Genomic DNA, 19,793 nt, shown 5'->3' on the forward strand with positions numbered 1-19,793 from the left:
AATAAAAAAATCACATAAAATGGAAAAAACACAGGGAGTCTGGATCCTATATGATGTCTTGTTAACTTTAAATTTTTTAAATGCTAATGTACAAAAACCCAAGAGCTGCCAAAAGACATTGGATTATGGAAACTGCTAAATTAAACTAACCTATATATTTTAAAAATGTTGTAACTTTAAAATGGAAGTTGGACAATGTGTTGTGTTAGGGGAAAGGTTATACTTTTGTTTCCACAGTTAACAAAAGACTGTGGAATTCTTCCAGAATAATAGAGCTCAGACTTGACTGGGGATGAGACCTCCTGAGTATCTTGGCTTCAGATATGGGGGAGGAAGACAAAAAAAGACCACAGGGCAGGCAATGTATAAGCTGATCCTTTGACATGGGAACAGCTCTGAGACAGGATGAGACATGATAAATCTTGTTGGCTACAGAGTCCTCATGAGTTATTATTACATACCATTCTTTCATATGGCATGGATAGAGATTTATATTACAGTTTGATTATACAGTCCAAACAGACTTTAAAGTTAACAGATGCCTTTTACCTGCTTAAATATAAAACAAAAAAATCATCTTTAACTGACTTTTGTACACACCAGAAATATATTCCATACTTGTGTTAATGCAGCTATGCATGTCACCTTTGGATGTTTATATGTTGTCAGAGGAAGGGGACCAGACACCAGTGAAAATGGGTGGCCCAGGTGATCTTGCATCTCACAGTGCCTCTGCAGTTTCCTCAGAGTTCTGCATCCAAAACAGCTTCAAAGCTGCTGGCTGCGATGGTCCAACTTCACAGACTACTCCAGCCAAGGCTTCAGATAAGCCTGTACTCTACCATTGCACAGATACTGTACAGCAAATAATACAGCTAACTCTCACTGGACTTGGCCATTACCCCTATTTTCCCAGGGTCTCTTAAAGATGCAAGCATCCCCAAACAACAGAAAGCAGTCTGGAGAACACAACACCTACATTCCCAAGAGGTGGGGGTGGATGGCTTTTCATTCAATGGTTTATAGATGTTTGTCATAATTTAGGGAGGTTGGTTACAGACTGTTACTGGTCATAGTCACGGAAACAGCTTAATAAAGGAGATTAGATTCAGGGATCTCTTATAGTGTAGAAATAGTGGGGGGGAAAGGATGGATTGTTGAATCTTCTTTTGAATAACCACTAATCTCAAATATTTTACATTGGTATGGATTTTGGTATAGTGACACAAATTTAAAATTATTTTTGTTAGAACATACTGTACTTACATGTTTACTCTAAACAAAGTATTGTATCTATGCAGCTCATTTAACAATATAATGTAAATTTCTAGTCCTTTAAAGTTATTATTATAAACTATTTAGGATAACAAAGAAATATAGGTTACTAGTCACCCATAACAACAAAACTAGTCATGTTAGGTATGTTTTCAAGATCAAACAGAGATTTATTTTAGATAGATGGTCCTCAAACATTTAAAAAACCTATAGAATATGACATTTAAAATTTAACATAGGCCTTTTCATGACGATAAGACAAGTATACTCCTGGTAGCATCAATTTACTTCAAAGATAACGAGCAAAGAAGAAACTCATTATGGATTTTGCTTTCATTATGGCAAGATTAGCCAGTGGGGAAAGAAACTGTTCTTGCCTTGACTTCTGACAGTATGCTGTATAAACTAGAGAGGCAGAACACAAAGAAAAAAGACTGTTTAATTTTGCCAAGATAAGGTGAGATAGTCCTTTAACATTCCTGCTTCATAGAAAAGCCTGCCAGAGATTCTGCAGGACACCCAGAAAAGTGACTGCTGAACTTTGTCAAGACTAGGCAGATCAATTCTTCAAAATTCCTGCTTTATAGATGAATCTGCCTAATATTCTAGGCCTGCAGGCCAAAGATTAAATGCCTCAACACTGCAGAGGAACCTTGGGTGCCTGTCTAGGCAGTCAGATGTCTATAATTTTTATAGGGTTGGAAGTGGCTTGTACTGTACTTGCTGTTTACTTGGGTAATATTATATCCTTCTGAGGTCTTTGATGGAGTTAAAGATGCTATCTCCAATTGATAACTGCTCACAAAGGAAACATTTATTTTCTCCAACAGAGTCTCACAGGGTACACAAACCACACTTAAGGATAGACCCCATGGCTAGCATAGGCAGCCACACAAAATGAACTCAGTGGTATTTTTGGAAATTTTTGTCTCACAATGCTTTGTCTGGGCATTTCCTTTTTTAAAAAAAAAATCACACAGATCATTATATATTATAGTTTACAATTTTGCTTACGTAGGTTTTTTTTAAACGTGTGTGTGTGTGTAACTGTGTGTGTGTGTATGTGTGAGAATGTGTATGTTTCAGGTTGTGTACATGTTTCTTAGGCTTCTACTTTGGCTCTTTTTTATGTTTCTTTGTTTTGCCCTATTCTGGTGTGTTTTTAATTATTAAAATTATCATTATTATAGATGCCTGTTTGTATACTAATGAAAGAAAGTGTAGATCTGGATCGGTGAGAAAGTAGGAAAGATCTGGGAGGAGTTAGGGGAGAAGCAACTGTAAATACTATATTACATGAAAAGCAATCTATTTTCAATTAAAAAAGATAAACTAAAACCAGGAGATAGCATACTTTAAGAGGAAGATGCTCTCTTGACAGTGTCAAGAATCAGGAATCCTTGTAAGAGGACACAGACTACATAATGGGTACACAGTTTAGCAACATACAGAAACATTTTTTCAGTAGCATTCTCCTTTTCTCCTCTGTGGATACACACACACACACACACACACACACACACACACACACACACACAACATTCTATTTTGATAGGTTTGCTTATTCTGAGCATTTCATACAAGTGCAATCATACAAAACATACTCATATATGACTTCCTTTTTCCACGTAGCATATCTGAAAGGTTCATCCACTTTGTTATGGCTAGGTAATATGCCATGTGGATAAATCACATTTAATTTATTCACTCATCATTGGATGGGCATTTAGGTTGTATTCATGTGTATGAGCTGTATGGATATACGTGGTTTCACTAATCTTAGACATACTCATCTAGGAAGAAATGTAATGGGTCATGTGGTATTGACATGCAGCCTACATCCTTTTAGCTGGGTGAGCCTAGTGGAAGGAACTCAAGCTCATTAAAGATCAACCCTCCTGTTTGTCTTTCTACCTCTATAAGGTAAGCAGTTTCCTCTGCTACACATTCCTAACATCATGTCACATCTTGCCACAGGCCTCAAAGCCTCACAGCTAAGTGACCATGACTGAAACCTTTGAAAATGTTGGCTAAATAAACCTTTTTTAAAAAGCTGTTTGTCTTGGGTATTTTTTAAAGACAGAAAATGTTCATACACAGCTTTCTACCCTTGGCGATTTGAAGAATGGAGGGGAGGGGGGTTTCAAGACCAAAAAGTCTGACAGCACTCAGATAGGTAAAAAGAAACATTTTAAAAACTAAATTTCAGCTTTCATATTCAAACAAATATTAAAGTTCTAGATTATATTCATTCAATAAATATATTTACTGTCTATTATGTATGTACCAAGCATTGTGACCAATTTTGTTTTTAACCTTCTCAATGGCAATTTTGAATGTCTCAGTTTCTGAGAGCTTCATTTTCAGTTATCTCCAACTCTAAAGAGACAGGAAAACCTCCATGCGGCCACCCTATCTCAGATGACTAAATACAGAACGGCAGCACACTCCACCACAACCTCACACTCAGATCTATGTGACGGTGCCTACAGATAGCACCGCGTTAGCCCCAAGTGACACCTATGCCTATCCGTCACCCCAGATGAAGGTGCCACAGTGTCTCGGGTTAGGTAATTATGCCTGTGAACCACAGTGGCTCACCATACAGAATTAATGGTTTCACCACACTTTGGGCGACATTTCTCCTTTCTTCTCTTCTATAAGTCACAGAATCTTATAGTACAACTCCAGAGCGATCTCAGGAAAGACACTTCTGGTGGTCCAAGGTGAAAGTTTTCCCTCAAACTAACTAAAATATTATGTTTATTTGGAATTCTTGTCCTTTCATAAATGTGAGATTTTCTAGAAGCTAAACAGACATGTAATATCAGACTGGAGACAATAACACCCCAGTATATATGAGCCGTCATCCATTAAACTATACATTAGAGATATTTACCAAAAAAGAAATTGATGTACTTCTCTATTTTTCTTTTATAAAAGTTATTTTCATAAACATAGGTGTTATTTACAACATATAGTAGGGTTATTACCTTTATTAAATTATTTTTAAATATTCCTTACTTTTCTTAATTTTAGTTAATAGTGATGTTAGAGACATCAGGCAAACAAGTCATTTAATGTTCTCAAAAAATATTAAAAGATTAGGGAATTTCAAGATCCCAAAAAAGTCTGACACACAAGTAAGTAAAAATAAACATTCAGCTGGGTGGTGGTGGCGCACGCCTTTAATCCCAGCACTCAGGAGGCAGGAGGATCTCTGTGAGTTCGAGGCCAGCCTGATTTACAAGAGCTAGTTCCAGAACAGGCCCTAAAGCTTCAGAGAAACCAAAAAACAAACAAACAAACAAAAACAAACAAAATCAAAGTAAACATTCAAAACTAATTTTTGATTTTAACATTCAAACAAATTTAAAGTTCTAGATTATATTCATCCAATAAATATATTTAATGTAGATCATGTATGTAGCAAGTATAAGCCATTATAGAACAGAATTTTCACTTACTTAGAATTTTTACCATTGTTAATTATGTTGGCCCTAAAACATGATGAAAAAAGATACATTCACAAGGTAAAGACATGGTGTAACTCACCATTTCTCAGCTACAGAGATGGGAGTGTCTCTAAGCCTTAGTCTAAAGAATGTGACAACTCTGCCACCTTGTGTTCAATAAAGAAACTGCACGACCACTTTCATTACTGTGTCTACAATTGTTTATCTAGTTCCAACAATTGCTGAACAAAATCTACATACAACTCAATGAAAATTTTAATTCTGTCCCTCAGTTATGCTAATGTCTGTTATGTACTCTGAAGCTCTGTTACCACACCTTAACATGACAGTCCCAATGAACTGGTTCTTTGTGTGCGTGTGTTGTATGTAGTTGTGGGTATGTGCACATCTGTGTGGAAGCCAGCGGCTGACTTCAGCTGTCTCCTCCTTATGCTTTGAGACAGTGTCCTCACTGCATCTGCATCTGAATCTCATTCCACTCTGGTCTCCACAGCAAGTGCATATAGACACACAATTATGCACACGTGTGTACAACACACACACAGTTTCCTTTAGATTCATCTCAGAGACCATAAGGCTCTGGGATGGGCAATTATTCCACATACTGGGTGTCACTGAACATTTTAATTTTATTGCCTTGGTAGTAAATTATTTGGGAAACTCATGCTTCATTTCAAAGGGAATGCAATAGGGATGCTAAAGAAAGATTTCTATTCCAGCCCTATCTTCTGCATCAAATGTAAAAGGTTATAAGGAAGAATACTGTCCAAACTGAGAACGCCATCATCTTATGTCCAGTGAGGCAATTTGTTGTCACGGTTTGAAACAAATCCTGACTGGGCTGTGTGCATTACCAGTGGAAAACCAGCAAGTTCCTGAAGTGTTAAATAACCACCACCCACCTCTGATGCATATCCAACAGTCGTCTTTCTTGTTGTGTGTCTTAAGCTCCTCTTCAGTTACCTCGATCAGCCTGCCTTTCAGTCCAGTTAAGTCCTTTCCACTTTTGGTCAGTCGAATCCAGTCCATAAGACTTCTGCCTTGCTTCAAGGGTACCTAAGAGTGGAACACAGAAATTACCTCCGTTTCAAGTTGGCTGCTTCCCTTCCCGCCTCCTTTGACTTGCTTTTGGGCTTTGTCAGCCCTTTTATTCTCCTTTAAAAAGAAATCCTGAGAGGCTGAGATGGAAACATGGCAAGGTTGAGGCTATCCTGGACTACACAACAAGATCCCATCTCAAAAAATATAAACATATATTATTAAAATATAAATGAATGAAAAGATAAGACTGAAGCCCAACAATTCTGCAAATCCTCTCATCGCTTGTGTGTGAGGAATGTCAAATTTATTCTACCTTATTTGTTGTTTTCAACAGGGGAGGTCCTGCCTTGTAGCTGCTCAGGCTGATTACAAACTGGTAGCCATCAAGCCTCTTGTGTACTGGGATTACAAAGGGAAGATGCCACTGGCTCTTTCTTTCTTTTTTATTTTCTTTATATAATTTAATCTCCCTTTTATTTTCTTTGACTTTTTTTTACCTTTGGGTAATTTAAATTATTATTATTATTACAGGGAGAGAGAGGCCCTTCCATCTAGTTCAAGAGGTTCAGGAAATTCAGATGCCTAGAATTTTAAACAAAATATTATTTAGGATGCCTGGCTATGAGAAAGGACTTAGAAATTCTCTCAAAAATTTCCCTCATATTGGTACTAAATCTAAAGTCAGAAAGCTGGGATGTCCAGGTCCTACCTCTGTTACTAATTATGTTACTGTTGCCAATTTGAACCAAAATTTGTGACCTTAACAATCAAGACACTTGATAGAAGATACAGCAATGATTGGCTAACGTGGACCTTTACTGAGTTATTAATATACACAAAACATCAGAAATGAGTTTGCAACAATGTCTTCTGCAAACACACTGGTAAAGCATTGAGAAAGATTAGCACTGCGCAGAGGGTGTGGGCAGGGAGGGGGCGGGGGCAGGGGGCAGGGGGCAGGTGAGGAAGTTATAAATGAAGAAGTCATTGGCATAAGCACAGGGCAGAAATGTCAAGGCCCTCAGTGTCGCAGATACAGGGAATTGGCAAAGTCATCTTCTAGTATTGAGTGTGAATGTAGACAGTGTGTGTAGAAACTAGCCACCACAGCTTTGTCCGGTGGAATAAGTTCCCTACAGAGACCTCCAACCAAGATTAGCTAATCCTGCCTCAAAGATTTCCTGAAACCAAGCGCAACACCAAACACCCTAGGGATACTTTTTAAAAAAATTCATACATTTTCTTTTTTCCTTCACAATTCATGGAAAATTGTTTTAACTGTGGATAATTTTTTTTCTTACTAAGAACGTTCACATTTCTACTTATAGGAAGCATTTCATGGCTTTTCTTTGGCACAGGAGAATTTTCAGTATTGCTACTCCAGCACATGGGCCATTACTAAATAAATTAATGGAGACTTGAAGACCAGGACTTTCATTTTCGACTATCTAGTAACAAAAAAGATGGCTACTGAGTGACTTAGGGATGGGCAGTGCATGCACCTTAGACACAGGACAAGAGGACTCACGCTGTTGACTAGAGTAACAGAAAACATAGGCATTGAATCATGAACCCTTTGCAGAAAATGTCTACCAAACCCTACCTACAGGATTTAGTAACAGAATATTCTGAGTTCTGTTTTCATTTACAAAATACACTTCCAAGGTTTTAAGGTAAAGGATTGATCTGAATGTGCTTCCTCCCGAAAGCACATGTAATACTCTCCAAGTTGGGGCCCACATATTTAGGTTATGAGGGCTTATGTTAATTATGAATGGGTTTGAAGTTACACATTCTTTTGTGTTGTTTATTGTCCCATGATGTTTTTCACCATATCCAACAAAGCAAAAGGCTGTGACAAGACAGGAGCTTCTTTACCCTCCCTTTATAATAAATAAATCTGTCCTTTCTCCATTCTCAGGTATTCTCTCACAATGACACAAAGTGTATTCACAAAGGTATGCCAGTATTTTAATTATGATAATCTAGTGGAATCTTCTGCATTGAATACGGCCACTCTTCACATCTGTCCAACCACCACATGACAAAGTACCAGGAGAACGGTACTGCAGAAACAGGCACACACAAAGAAGCTTGTCTAACTCAACTTTCAGAGTCATATCTATTTTAAGCATTCCTTTACCCCCAAAGTATATAGGTCAGTATCTCTGGGGTACATTCTATCATCTCATTCCACACTCTCATTCTGACCATTGATGAAGTTTTTCTGGTGTCTCAATTCCAATTAAGGAGTGAAGAGTGAGAAAAACAATTCCCATCCCAGAGAAAATCATTGGGCTCTCCATTCTGTAATCCCCAGGGCAGTCAAATCTTTTGAAAACGCAAAACAAATCATGAGTGTCTCTTCTTCAGTGCTTCCTTACAGTTATGTCTGCAAATCCCTCGACTGTGGGTCACACCCTTCACAGCTGGTCATGCTTTGCATTATGTGTTTCAGCCTCAGCTCTTCTATCAAATGCTTTGGCCAAATGGGAAGAAACTACCCCATTGGTATCAGGCACTTGCTCACAGTATTTTCTCCAATCTGACTCCTTCTTGGTGATACACCCCACTGAAGAATGAATTACAATTATCTGTTTACTTATCTGTACTGCCCCAGACTAAGTTCTCAGAGACCGCATCTTCACCACACCATACTGTATCAGTTACTTTTTGCTGCTGTGACTAAAATCAGCTTACGGGAGAAAGAGTTTATTCTGACTTATGGTTCAGGAAAGGGAGTCCATATGGCAAGGGAGCCATAGCAGCTGGAAGCCAGAGCGGGACACTGACAGACCATGTCACCTGCACACCATGACTTCATGGCCGGTGAACCACATCAATGAAGGAAGTGTTATAATCACATCACGAGCCTACTCGACTAATGTCAGCCCTTTGCTAACCTATTTCTTCTTATCCGGAATAGAGATAGTAAAAGTTCCCACTCCATAGGGTAATTACGAAGATTCAATGGACATAGGAAAAGTCCTCAGGACATATATGGCCATCGGTAAGCACATAAAACATCTAAATACTATGTATGATTAAAGCTGCGTTCACAGACTTCTGAAAAACAAATGTAAACTTCAACTCGTTTTCTGATCTACGGTCAGGTCTAAGTGAAGAAAAATAGGAACGTTCAGTGAAGTAACCAAAGTCATATAAAGTAAAACTCAGATATCAAGTGCCCAAGAAGGCAGAAGTCCCAAAAGAAAACACCAAGATGTGGTCACAGTATAAGGAAGTGCCAAAATAACATAAGCAAATAGTATTCGCCTTGCAGTGAACACAGGGCACATTTTTTAAATTGAAGTTTGTAAATATATATCCGTATTCCACCTGCTGCTAACAGTAACCATATTCAACAAATATTCAAGAGCATGGTATCATATTCAAAGTCAGCCAAGAGTGCCCCTAGAAGAGGCAGTGCTGGGACAGTTTGGCTATCACATGCATAGAGGCGCAGGACTTGGAGAAGTGGCGGTAAATCCGATGGGAGGTTTGCAGACTCCAGACTTCCCTAGTCACCTGTCTTGCAGCGAAGATTCTCTGGCCGCTACTGCTCAACCTTGTCCTTCTGGCAGTAAAGAACAAGTGACTGGAGAAGGCAGCTTGAGGGAGGGAAGCAACCACGCCGGACCCAGGGTGCCGGGCGGACCTACAGAGACCAGTTTCAGCAGCAGGAACAGACTCAATAGGCAACGGCATCCCCGCTTACCTTGCTGCGCCCCTGGGAGGCGACGCGCTGCTGGGAGCCGGGGGCCGGGAAAGCCTGGGAAGGGACGTTCAGCATCCTGGGCCCCGCGACCCGGGCTGCGTCCGGGTTCCGCCACCAGACAGGATCGCCTGGCGGGACCTCAAGCGGCCACCACCGCCCGCTCCGGCTCCGCGGCCGGGCAGAGGCCAAGCCCCCGACCCACTTCCGGGGTCGCCAGGGGTCAGGCGCGCCATGACGTAGCACGCTCACGGGAGGCGGGGTGGGGGCGGAGTCAGAGGGAAAGAGGAAGGGAAGGGAGCGGTGGACAGAGGGGGAGGGATTGTGCGATAGCAGCGCATGCTCAGTTAGTCTCTGGTCCAAAATTTCAGCACCACAGGGAAATGACAGCTTTCTGCTGCAAGATTGGTGGGTGAAGCTGTTCCCAGGCCCTGGTGCTGATCGAGTCCGACAGTAATTTTCTGTAGATTCCTGTTCACACAGAACACCAGCGACTGTCCCTTGACAAACAACACCATCAGACTGTTTAAATATAGAAGAAAATAACACTCTAAAAACTTTCAGATTATTGGATGTTTTTCTCCTGCGAAACACTAAGCTCTAGGACCTCACAAATTCCTGAGCTAAGAAGCCTAAGGCAAGCAGCCTCTGCTGTGGGTTAAGGAGAAAACTTCACCTTTCTGCATTCTCTGGAAAACGAGTAAAGGACGTTTCCAGTCTCCTGCACCATCCACACACTCACATTCTTCCTCCTCCCACAGCTTTTCTCCTTCCCTGAAATCTGCGGGGAGCTCACCCCTAAATGGAGTGATTTGGTTTGGGTGTTGTTCTTATACTTAATGGTTTGTGTGAGTTTCTGTGTTTGTTTTTTATTTTTTACATACTAATACCCCTTCTCTCCTTCCCTCCTCTGCACCTGCTCCCTCTGCCTTCCCCGCACCCCACCACAATCTGTTCCTCAGAGAGGGTAAGGCTTTTAGTTTCTTAAAGGAATATTTATCTTACTGCTTGGGTTTCTGTAGAAATAAATGGCCATATCTAAACCACACTGCCTATATGATTAGTAATAGGTATCTAACAAAAGACAGGGCACCTTATACTATCCTAACTTGTTAGCAAGGGAAGCATCTAATGTTGTGGGTCTGGGCTGGTGATGTCTTGGGCCTTCTTTTACATAATCTGAGAGAATATACAGGTCCACAGAGTAGAATCCAACAGAAAGAGAACATTTTCCCAATGAACAATTTTGAATAACACTCTCCAATTTCTTCTGGCTTCTATGTTTTTTCCTGACTCTGGACACATTATTTATTTCTATTATGTAGTCTCCAGAGTTCCTGACAGTCAAAGTTGTGATAATTATGTTTTAATATCATAAAAGAAGGTCTGTGAAGATGCTTAGTCATTCAAGCAAGAGGTACTTTTTAGCTGGCTGATTATCTCTCATCTCCACCTTACACATCTTTATTCGCGAATATTGCAGAAAAATATTTTTGAGATATTGCCAGGCAAGCATCGAGCTTGTAGTTTTCCTGCCTCATCCTCACAAGTAGCTCAGATTATAGGTTAATAAAAATGTTTACTTGCAGTTGAACTGTTGACTTGATGATGATGTATAAACTAAAAATACATCATGATTATAGCTTATATGTCACCTTAACTGTGAAACTTGCCCATTTTTTGACTCATTAAATTATGGGGTAAGGTTTCTTATGTGATGGCTATGTAAGAAAAACCACTGAGGATTTGTTTTGCTTCCCATAAGAAAATATTTATATGAGAAAATTGTGAGCAGGGAACTAGAGCAAAGGGGAAATGGATAATGTTAAAAATTCATGTCTGCAAAATCTTAGCTTTACTTAAGACAAGAAAACATACTTTCATGTTCTGAACTTTTCTGTACTCCATACAAATAATTCCAATTCAAGCATTTTGTTTTAATTGTAGGAATCCTTCAGTAAGTATTGAGCCCCAGATCAAGGACGAAAGGAGAGAATTAGGGTGAGAGTCATACCACCCACTGCTTAGTTACAGTTTTTAAAAACTAAGAGACATAAGATTAACTGGAGCATTTCCACCATCAGCTAGCAAACATATACTAGTATATACGACACTCATCACAGGATGCAATTTTCTTCACTAACCACCAAGATTACATCATCTATAACTACCACATCCAATTGAGATCAATAACAAACAGCAGACATTACAAAAGCCAGTCTTCAAAAAGCAAACAAGTACTATGGTTCTTTGAAAAATTGTAACTAAGGATAAATTTGCAGTTTAATAAAAAAGACCAAAAGTATCCTTTGTGGGTACCAGAGCCCAGTGATGCCTAGCTTAAATCCCAACATTTAATTCTAGTGTTGGGACAAAGAAAAGCCGAAACACTTGGTGATTACAAAATAGTTTTATTAACAATTTATATACAAATAAATAACTTTTAAAAGTTTATGATACATTTATACACAAAATTCAAATCCTATCCAGCTCAGTTGCCATCAGAAGTAACTAATTAGATTGATTTTCACAGGCCAGCCCCTCAATTTCATTTTCACTATCAGAATCTTCATAAAACGAAATCGTAGCTTGAATTGGGAAGTTTTTCAGGAGAGTCTCTGCTTCTTGATATAAGTAATCGTAACACTTGGACTTGGGCCAGAACAGTCTGAAAGAAGCAGATGACACACCATCCTTATGTTTTACAGTCAGGATCCTGATAGCCTGATAGGATCAATTCCCATAAGCTCTCTATGCTTAACAATTCGTTTACACATTTTAGCGACAGCCTTGAGATGCAGAGTTTAAAACTGCTACTACCACGGTATTTATAAAGTCCGCTTGCCAGAGTACAAATAAATGCTTGATTCTCTTACATCTACATCAAGCTATGGGTTAGATTTAAAACTGGCTGTAACCTCTAAAGCAGAAGATCAATGCTTATCTTGCTTCACGAGTTATGTGTATATTTATTCTTACAAAATGTAGAAGGTTAGACTTCCATTTTCTAAATTTCCTTAGAAGGCAAAACATTCACCACTGCTCCAAAGACGTGGGTGTGAGTGACAGCCAGCTTTACTAGGATGACAAAATGCTTGGACCCTGAACAGGCAGCAATCACCCACTGTCCAGCAGAAAACCTCTGGGTATAGCCCTTTGTTATAGATATAGCCAATACACTTGATCAGAAATGTACATGAAAAGTAGTTTTAAAAGCTTGTCTATGCCTCCACAACTAGCTAGGTAGAAAGGCTGCTCCAACACCAGTCTTTATTCCCAATCCCTCTTCTCTCTTATCCAACCGAATCTGGGAACACTATATCAATGTATTGAGAGTTATATAGGTTCTATACAATTAATTTGCAAGTAAACATCATTACCTCAGAATTTTAAAATTTTGACACTATTGATCTGGCCTGGTGTTCTTTTTTTAAATTTTCATCCAAAGAAGAGAAATAGACAGTGCTGAGCTAACAACTCTTGTGAAGTCACTTTAGTGTAGGGCAAAGAACCTTGTCTACACATAATTAAGTGAGTCTAAGCAAGGAAAGATTATATTGTGTTCCGTGTGTTCAATTTTAAAAGACAGGAAGTTAGGCAACAGAGTTTACATACATTTTCTAGCATAATATATTTAATGTGGGATGCCCTCATATATATATTGGTTAATGAATAAAGCTGTTTCAGCCAGTGGCTTACAGAGTAAAGCCAGGTGGAAAATCCAAGCAGAGATATAGAGAAAAAAAGAAGATGAAGTCAAGGAAGATGCTAGCCAGCTGCCAAGGAAACAAGACATGTAGAAAATTAGGTAATGCCACAGTCACGTGGCGATACATAGACTAATAGAAATGGGTTAATTTAAGATGTAGTAAGAGCTAACTAGAAATATGTCTGAGCCATTGGCCAAACAGTGCTGTAATTCATACAGTTTCTGTGTGATTATTTGGGCCTGGGTTAGCAGGAAATGAAAGTGCAGTCTCTGTTTACATAATGATGCCTAATGCGGGGCTCGAACCCATGATCCTGCAAATAAGAGTACCATGCTCTACCCACTGAGCTAGCATGAGACTCTTAATCTCAGGGCCATGGGTTTGTGACCCACATTGGGCACAAAAATGTTTACAATCCAGATGCTTAAACAAGTAGCATTTATGCATCCAATAAATGTGGTAGCAAGCTCTTGTGCCAACACAATCCACCAATCAAAAGCGAATAAATCATAAACCCTACCCTCAAAGAACTGACCACTGAATAAAAAGCATAAGACAAACAATATTAGTCAAGATGGAGATTAATAAAACTTAATAAAAAACTACAATTAATTTTTTTCTGCAAAGAGTTGTCTACAATATACCAATATATGTCCTAGTATGTAACTGGAATTGTTAACCTTCCCCACCCAAAACAGTCAGCTGGCATCATCATACTCTGGTCAGAATTTCTCTGTGGACAGTTCTTCCAGGGATGCCGTCCTTTTCTGAGTTCTCCCTGTTCTGATTTTTCTACCAGCTTCATAGCCTTCCCTTACTCCATATGCTTGGTGGAGTCTGCTCTTCCCCTATTCTCTGAGAATGGCCAGCTCTTCCCTCTGCTCTGCACTTCTTTAGAATACCTTTACCCCTTTCATGACCTCATCCAGCCTTCATAGGCATAGACCTCACCCCTGTGTTGGCAGGGAAGGTTTTCAGGCTGGCTCCTGACATATTTGTGTCTCTCTCCCTAATCGCTCTGCTTAGATGCCCTAAAGCACATGCAATACAACACATCCATTTCAGACTTGTTTACTCATTCCCCACATCTGCATTGTCATAGAACGGCACTCACCTGGTCAGCAGTCACAAATTTGGGAGGCATTCTGGCTGTTTAGCTGTTCTTCACCTACCTTCCCAGTGCATTATCAATCCCAGCTCTGTCACCTAAGTACCTCCTACATCTCCAAAAGTCCCGATTCCCTTTCTGATGACTTAGAAAGGTTCTCCTTCATTTCTTACTTATAACTACTTCCAATTTCACTTCGGGTGCTTTAAGTCATTATTCTAGGCCCTTAATGATTTTCCTGAAGCATCAGTCTGATTACACCATTCTGGCTAAAACTGATAACCATCAACTCCTCCTACAGAGTAAAGTCCATGGGCTCTGGACACAACTCCACATGGAGATGTATAGGCTCTGACCTTCCACTACCTTGCTGCCACCACTGCAGCTATACCCACATTCCTGGTCTAGGAGCTCCAGCAGGAGCCATGCTGTACCGAGATCCTGTCTCTCATTTTCTATGTCATGTCTTTTGCTCTAAGTATCCCCTTATCTGACCCTTGGAGACTCAGCGTAGTAACCATACCTAATTTATAATCCACCCATTGTGAGCTTTCTCCAACCCTTCAACAATTATGTATTTAGTATTTAGTATTCTGAACTCACTTCAAAAGGGACCAAAGTTAAGCTGGAGGGATGACTTAGTGGTTAAGAGCACTGAGTGTTCTTCTAGAGGACCTGGGTTGAGGTACCAGCACCCACATAGCAACTTAAAACGGTCTTTAACTCCAATTCCAGGAGAACCTACTCCCTCGTCTGACCTCTGTGGACACCAGGCATATACATGGTTCACATACATACATGCAGGCAAAATAATCAGACACATAAAATCTTAAAAAAAATCTGACCACAATAAACTCTATTTCAACACTTGTCCCTTGCTTTCCCTGTGTCCCTCGGTTACTTTTAGCATATGTAGGTAATCAACACATCTCAACTACTGTACACCACATATAAACACGTAGTCATAGGCCAGGCCTTTAACACGGGCACACAGGCCTTCTCCTAACAGCCCAGAGAACACCACACAATTATAAACATTTCGTCTCAAATAAAAGCTAAAAAACTACAAAGAATTTTATAGAATGGCTGATTTTGTGTGGCAAAAGATAAAACAAACAAAAAAGCAGTAAAAACAAACAAAACCAGTAAACAGCTGGATCAGCCTTGGGTCACCTTTGACCTCTCTTAGCCTAGTCATTGGTAATCTTTCCAACGTTCCTTTCGCTTGCAGTTTCTCTTAAGTGTCAAGCTTGATCTGCTACAATCCTGTAAAATGTCTACCCCGTTCTTCCTTCTGGTTTGTAAGAAAATAATACATACACTCTGCATGCTGCGCAGACACTTTCACACTGCCTTAAAAATAATAAAATAAATAAAAATTCAAAACAACTTCTCGGGCACAGGGTATCTCCCTTCTTATAACCCAGAGCCTCCTTCACAGCAGGTAAACATCCTGCCACTGAACTAGGTACCCAGCCCCATCCTTTCTCTTTCCTGACTAGTCGGGTTTTTTTGTCTTGTTGCCAGTTCTTTTAGCATTTACTCACCACGCATCGAGTGACAGTCCTTTTATGTGAAAAACCGGACAGCTTCCCATTCTGTGAATAACAGAATCCTCAGAATGGGAACACAGAGTAACTGACGGCAAATCTTCCAAGAAAGAAAAAACTGCAGAACAGGCTACTGAACCAGGCTGCACGATGATGCCCCCAGGTCCTCCTTAGGGCTGGAGTTGAAGACCTTAAGGCCTGTGACTCACCTAACAGGGTGTTGGTACTGAGAAAGCTTTCCTGGGGCTTCCGTCACTCCAGGGCCACTGGGCAACTAGGAAGGAAAGGAATAAAGGCAGTCATCATGCATCTCTGTAAACATTGGGAAGTTGTGTGCCACCCAGTCTCTGGTTCAGGTAGGGACCGTGTCCCTGGGTCTCTCCTCAAACCAGCTCTTCAGCTGCAACTGGCTACATCACTGCAGAGAATTTCCCAGCCTGCCTTTCATACCTACAGGGCCTGGGGCAGGCACACTGTTAAGCTATGGACCGACTAGGAGTGCAGGTCACCCGGGGCCTTAGTGCCCAGGCCCGGGTTGGGGGTGGGGGTGGGGGTGGGGATGCTCTGCAGCCTGAACCGCTGCAGGCCATGCTGTCTGTCACTCACCGCATCTGCAGCACGGGGCTCCTCCCGCTTCTCTTTCTCTCCGGGGGTTCGAAGCCAAGGTCTCCAGAAGCCCTCGGACCTGCAGGATGGCAAGCGCAAACCGCGCGTAAAGAACGTGAGCCTGGCCACAGCACACAACCAGGACCGAGTACGGACACTGGGCACGGGCAAGGGCAGCGGGCACAGGGCGAGGGCTGAGGTGGAGGGTGCGTGGGGATGAGCCGGGGCCAAGCAGTCCTCTGGCTCCGCGGGCAGCGGGCACGGAGAGAGGGTGGATCCTGGCTGATAGGTACCCGGGTTGCGCTGGCGGCGGGCAGAGACTGCGCGGGGGTGGGAGCGCTGGGCTGTGCGCGCGCTCGGCGCTCTCCGCGGTGTCCATGGCAGCGCGATTGCTCCGGTGTCGCAGCCGGGCTTTATCTAGTCCTCGCAGCCCGCTGTGCTTGCAGACCCTTCGCACCCCGGCGGCCCTCGCTCCGCATAAACAAAACGGCAGCGCGTGAAGACGCCGTGGGCCGTGCTCTGGTGTGAACGCGTGCACATCCCAAATGGCCCGGGAATCGGCTGCAGGAGCGAGTGTTAATAGCCCCCCTGACACAAGGCCTGGGAGAAAAACAGCATGTGCCCGAGCCGCCAATTTCCATGTGAAGAGGATAGGAGGGGATAGAATTAAGCGATTCTACACGTTTTGTGTATTTCTGCAAAAATGCCGACGGCTGATAATTGCTTGACTCTTGGCTTGGCTCTCTGGCCTTCAGCAAGTGCAGCTGGCCCTGCAGCTGCCTGTGTTCTAAAAACTGGATATGGAGTAAGAAGAAACAAGAATAGTCTTTATTTTTTCAAACCCTCTGGAACAACAAAGACACACACACACAAATCAAAGTGTCCCTGTGTATGGAAATATGGATCAATAATAAATATATTTTTAAAAAACTGTATAAATAAGTTTTGTCCCAAATCTGCTTATTTGAAGAGGACGGAAACTGTTCGGCAGCAAGAGATAAATTGTAAAAACCTGATCGTTAAAGCCATGAAGGGCAGAGTCAGTTGTGTGGTCTCAGTGCCTTCCCACATTCTCATGACTTACTCCCAAACTCTCGTTATATCTCTCCTCCAGGAAGCCCGAGTGTATTCTCTCTCCACCTCCACCATCACTTGGTATTTTATCGGTAGCTAGTTAAACAATCCTTTCGGAGTTTGGGGAAGATGTGGATGATAATGGATCTTAAAAGGTCCTTATATGAGACAAATTCATTTGTTGTTCCTGTACTAGTTCTTGGGAGTTACCCGTCCTTTATCTGTAAAGATTCATTAACACTGGATAAAAAATGTTCTGTTTCAAAGCAAATATGATATGTAAATGTTATAATTTCTTTCCAAAACATTTTAAATAATGGAACTGAATTTCCTCAACTACTGCAGATTAAAAACCTCCATGTAAGCTATAAGACCACTTCTATTCACTTGGTTACTTCATAAGAAAAGAATCAGTTTAGTTATTACCTAAGAGGTTGTAATGATGTAACTGCCGGGGGGGGGGGAATGAGATACGGAAATCTAGCTATTAGTGAAGATAGATGCCTACTGCTTGACTCAATGGCTAGAGTAACAGAGCTTATTAAATGCTTGCTGTGTGTCTGGCACACAAGAGGCCCTTCTTTGACAGGTAATAAAAAGCGATTTAAAAATATTATGGCCTATTGGCAAGTTAAGATGCTTGCTGCCAGACCTGACAACCTGAGTTTGACCCCCAGAGCCTGAATGGTAGAAGGATAAAACTGATTCCCACAACTTGTCCTCTTACAAAACACAGCAATGGCATGAAAATCCATTGCTTCTATACCAACACACACACACACACACACACACACACACACTACATAATAAGTATAATATAAATATAATGGCCTTACAGATGTGGCCTACTTGATGAAGGGGCCAGTTGCACAAATATCTTTAATGCATCTGCAATGTGTTAAGTACATTATATATGTATATTACATCTGATGACTTAAAAGTGTTCTCTCATTACTTAGGAAGCTTGTAATCTATGGTCATTACAGTGGCTTCAAAATTAATGTATTTTAAAAGAACATATTTAATTGGTAAAGGACATTTTACATTTAGAAATCAAGGTCGGGAGGACTTAGTGTGTCTTTTCGGTACAATCAGGAAAGCCTGCTTAGAGTAAATGAAACCTGAGTGGGGATTTCTAGAAGGATCCGTTGAAGAGTGTTATTGTTTCTGTGTGTGGTAACTGGGTAAGAGGAGAAGGGATGAGGTATTGCTGACACAGAGTTGTGGCTAAAAAGACCGCAGCTTTGGGCTGTTGAGAATCTAATATGAGGTGCTCAGACATTCTGACTTTGTTCTGTAAGTACTGGTGAAAAATGATGAGCAGGAGAGGGGAATGGTGGGTGGTGCGGGCTCAGGCAAAGACAAGATCACAGCAGACCCAGGTAGGCCCCTATTTCTATATGGTGTGGCAGCCAGGCTCTGAAGCCATAGGCCCCACCTGAGGTGGTCACGTAGCCCTGCAGACAGGCTGTCACTGCCCTAACAAAGGGTCAGGATGTTGTTGCTCCTTTCTTTGTAATTTAGAGGATGCCTGATAGAAATGCTGGTTCAAGCCTACATGACAGCTAACACACACAGCACACAGATAGCTGTGGACATGACGAAAAGCCATTCACCTGGTTACCTAGGAGACAGAATGCTAATGTATTTCCCCTAAGTTAAGTTTTGGTATAAAGACTGTTTGGAGAATAAACAGGAGGAATTTCTTCAGGATGTGAACTCAGGACTTCATGAGGGACCACTAAAAATCTCTCTCCCGATGAAACCATGTGAGTCTTATTCCTGTCTCCTCCACGCCAGTCCAGAGAGAGATAGTTTAGGTTGGGGTCTGGTCAAGAGAAATAATTTAGAGTCCGAGCTAGCACTGGACCCCCGGTACCAGAGCAGAAAAGATACTTACATGTTTCAGTTTTCAAAATGACTCTGAGAGGAGAAAAAAAGATAACACATTTGATACTAGTTTTTCAATCAGTCAGGATAGACTATCGATATGGTAGTAAGAAGTAATTCCAAAATTTCACAAGCGTAGTGTAGCAGGGGTGAATTTCTCAGGCATCCTGTATGCACCCTGATTTGTCTGGTGGAAGACTGGCTTTTAAGCTTCTTGGCTCTTGGAGGCAAGCTGATGTAGCTTGTTATCTCTGGATCATCGCCGGTTATGTTTGCCAGGGAGACACAAGTACAATTGTGTGCCTCGAGTGACACACATCACCCCCCCAACCACCTAAGCTATGAGAT

General features: G+C 41.2%; 2 protein-coding genes across 3 annotated transcripts in view; both read right to left on the reverse strand.

The window, feature by feature from the left end:
• Nucleotides 1-9,732, reverse strand: part of Cyb5r4 (cytochrome b5 reductase 4) — a 63,795-nt gene extending 54,063 nt beyond the window's left edge. For both annotated transcript variants that reach the window (XM_075965059.1, XM_075965058.1), the window contains exons 1-2: nucleotides 9,511-9,732; nucleotides 5,654-5,807 (exon numbers count right to left, since the gene is read on the reverse strand). In XM_075965059.1, coding sequence (XP_075821174.1) covers nucleotides 5,654-5,807; nucleotides 9,511-9,585 — 229 coding nt within the window. In that variant the 5' untranslated portion in view covers nucleotides 9,586-9,732. The remainder of the gene's footprint in view (nucleotides 1-5,653; nucleotides 5,808-9,510) is intronic.
• Nucleotides 9,733-11,904: 2,172 nt separating this feature from the next.
• Ripply2 (ripply transcriptional repressor 2) lies at nucleotides 11,905-17,163 on the reverse strand. Its single transcript, XM_075965060.1, is given in 4 exon segments — nucleotides 11,905-12,175; nucleotides 16,085-16,149; nucleotides 16,482-16,749; nucleotides 16,751-17,163. Coding segments are annotated over 4 exon segments (600 nt in total). The 5' UTR covers nucleotides 16,861-17,163; the 3' UTR covers nucleotides 11,905-12,018.
• Nucleotides 17,164-19,793: the final 2,630 nt, after the last annotated feature.

The sequence above is a fragment of the Microtus pennsylvanicus genome, chromosome 3 (genome assembly GCF_037038515.1).
Source record: "Microtus pennsylvanicus isolate mMicPen1 chromosome 3, mMicPen1.hap1, whole genome shotgun sequence".
NCBI classification, from domain to species: Eukaryota; Metazoa; Chordata; class Mammalia; order Rodentia; family Cricetidae; genus Microtus; species Microtus pennsylvanicus.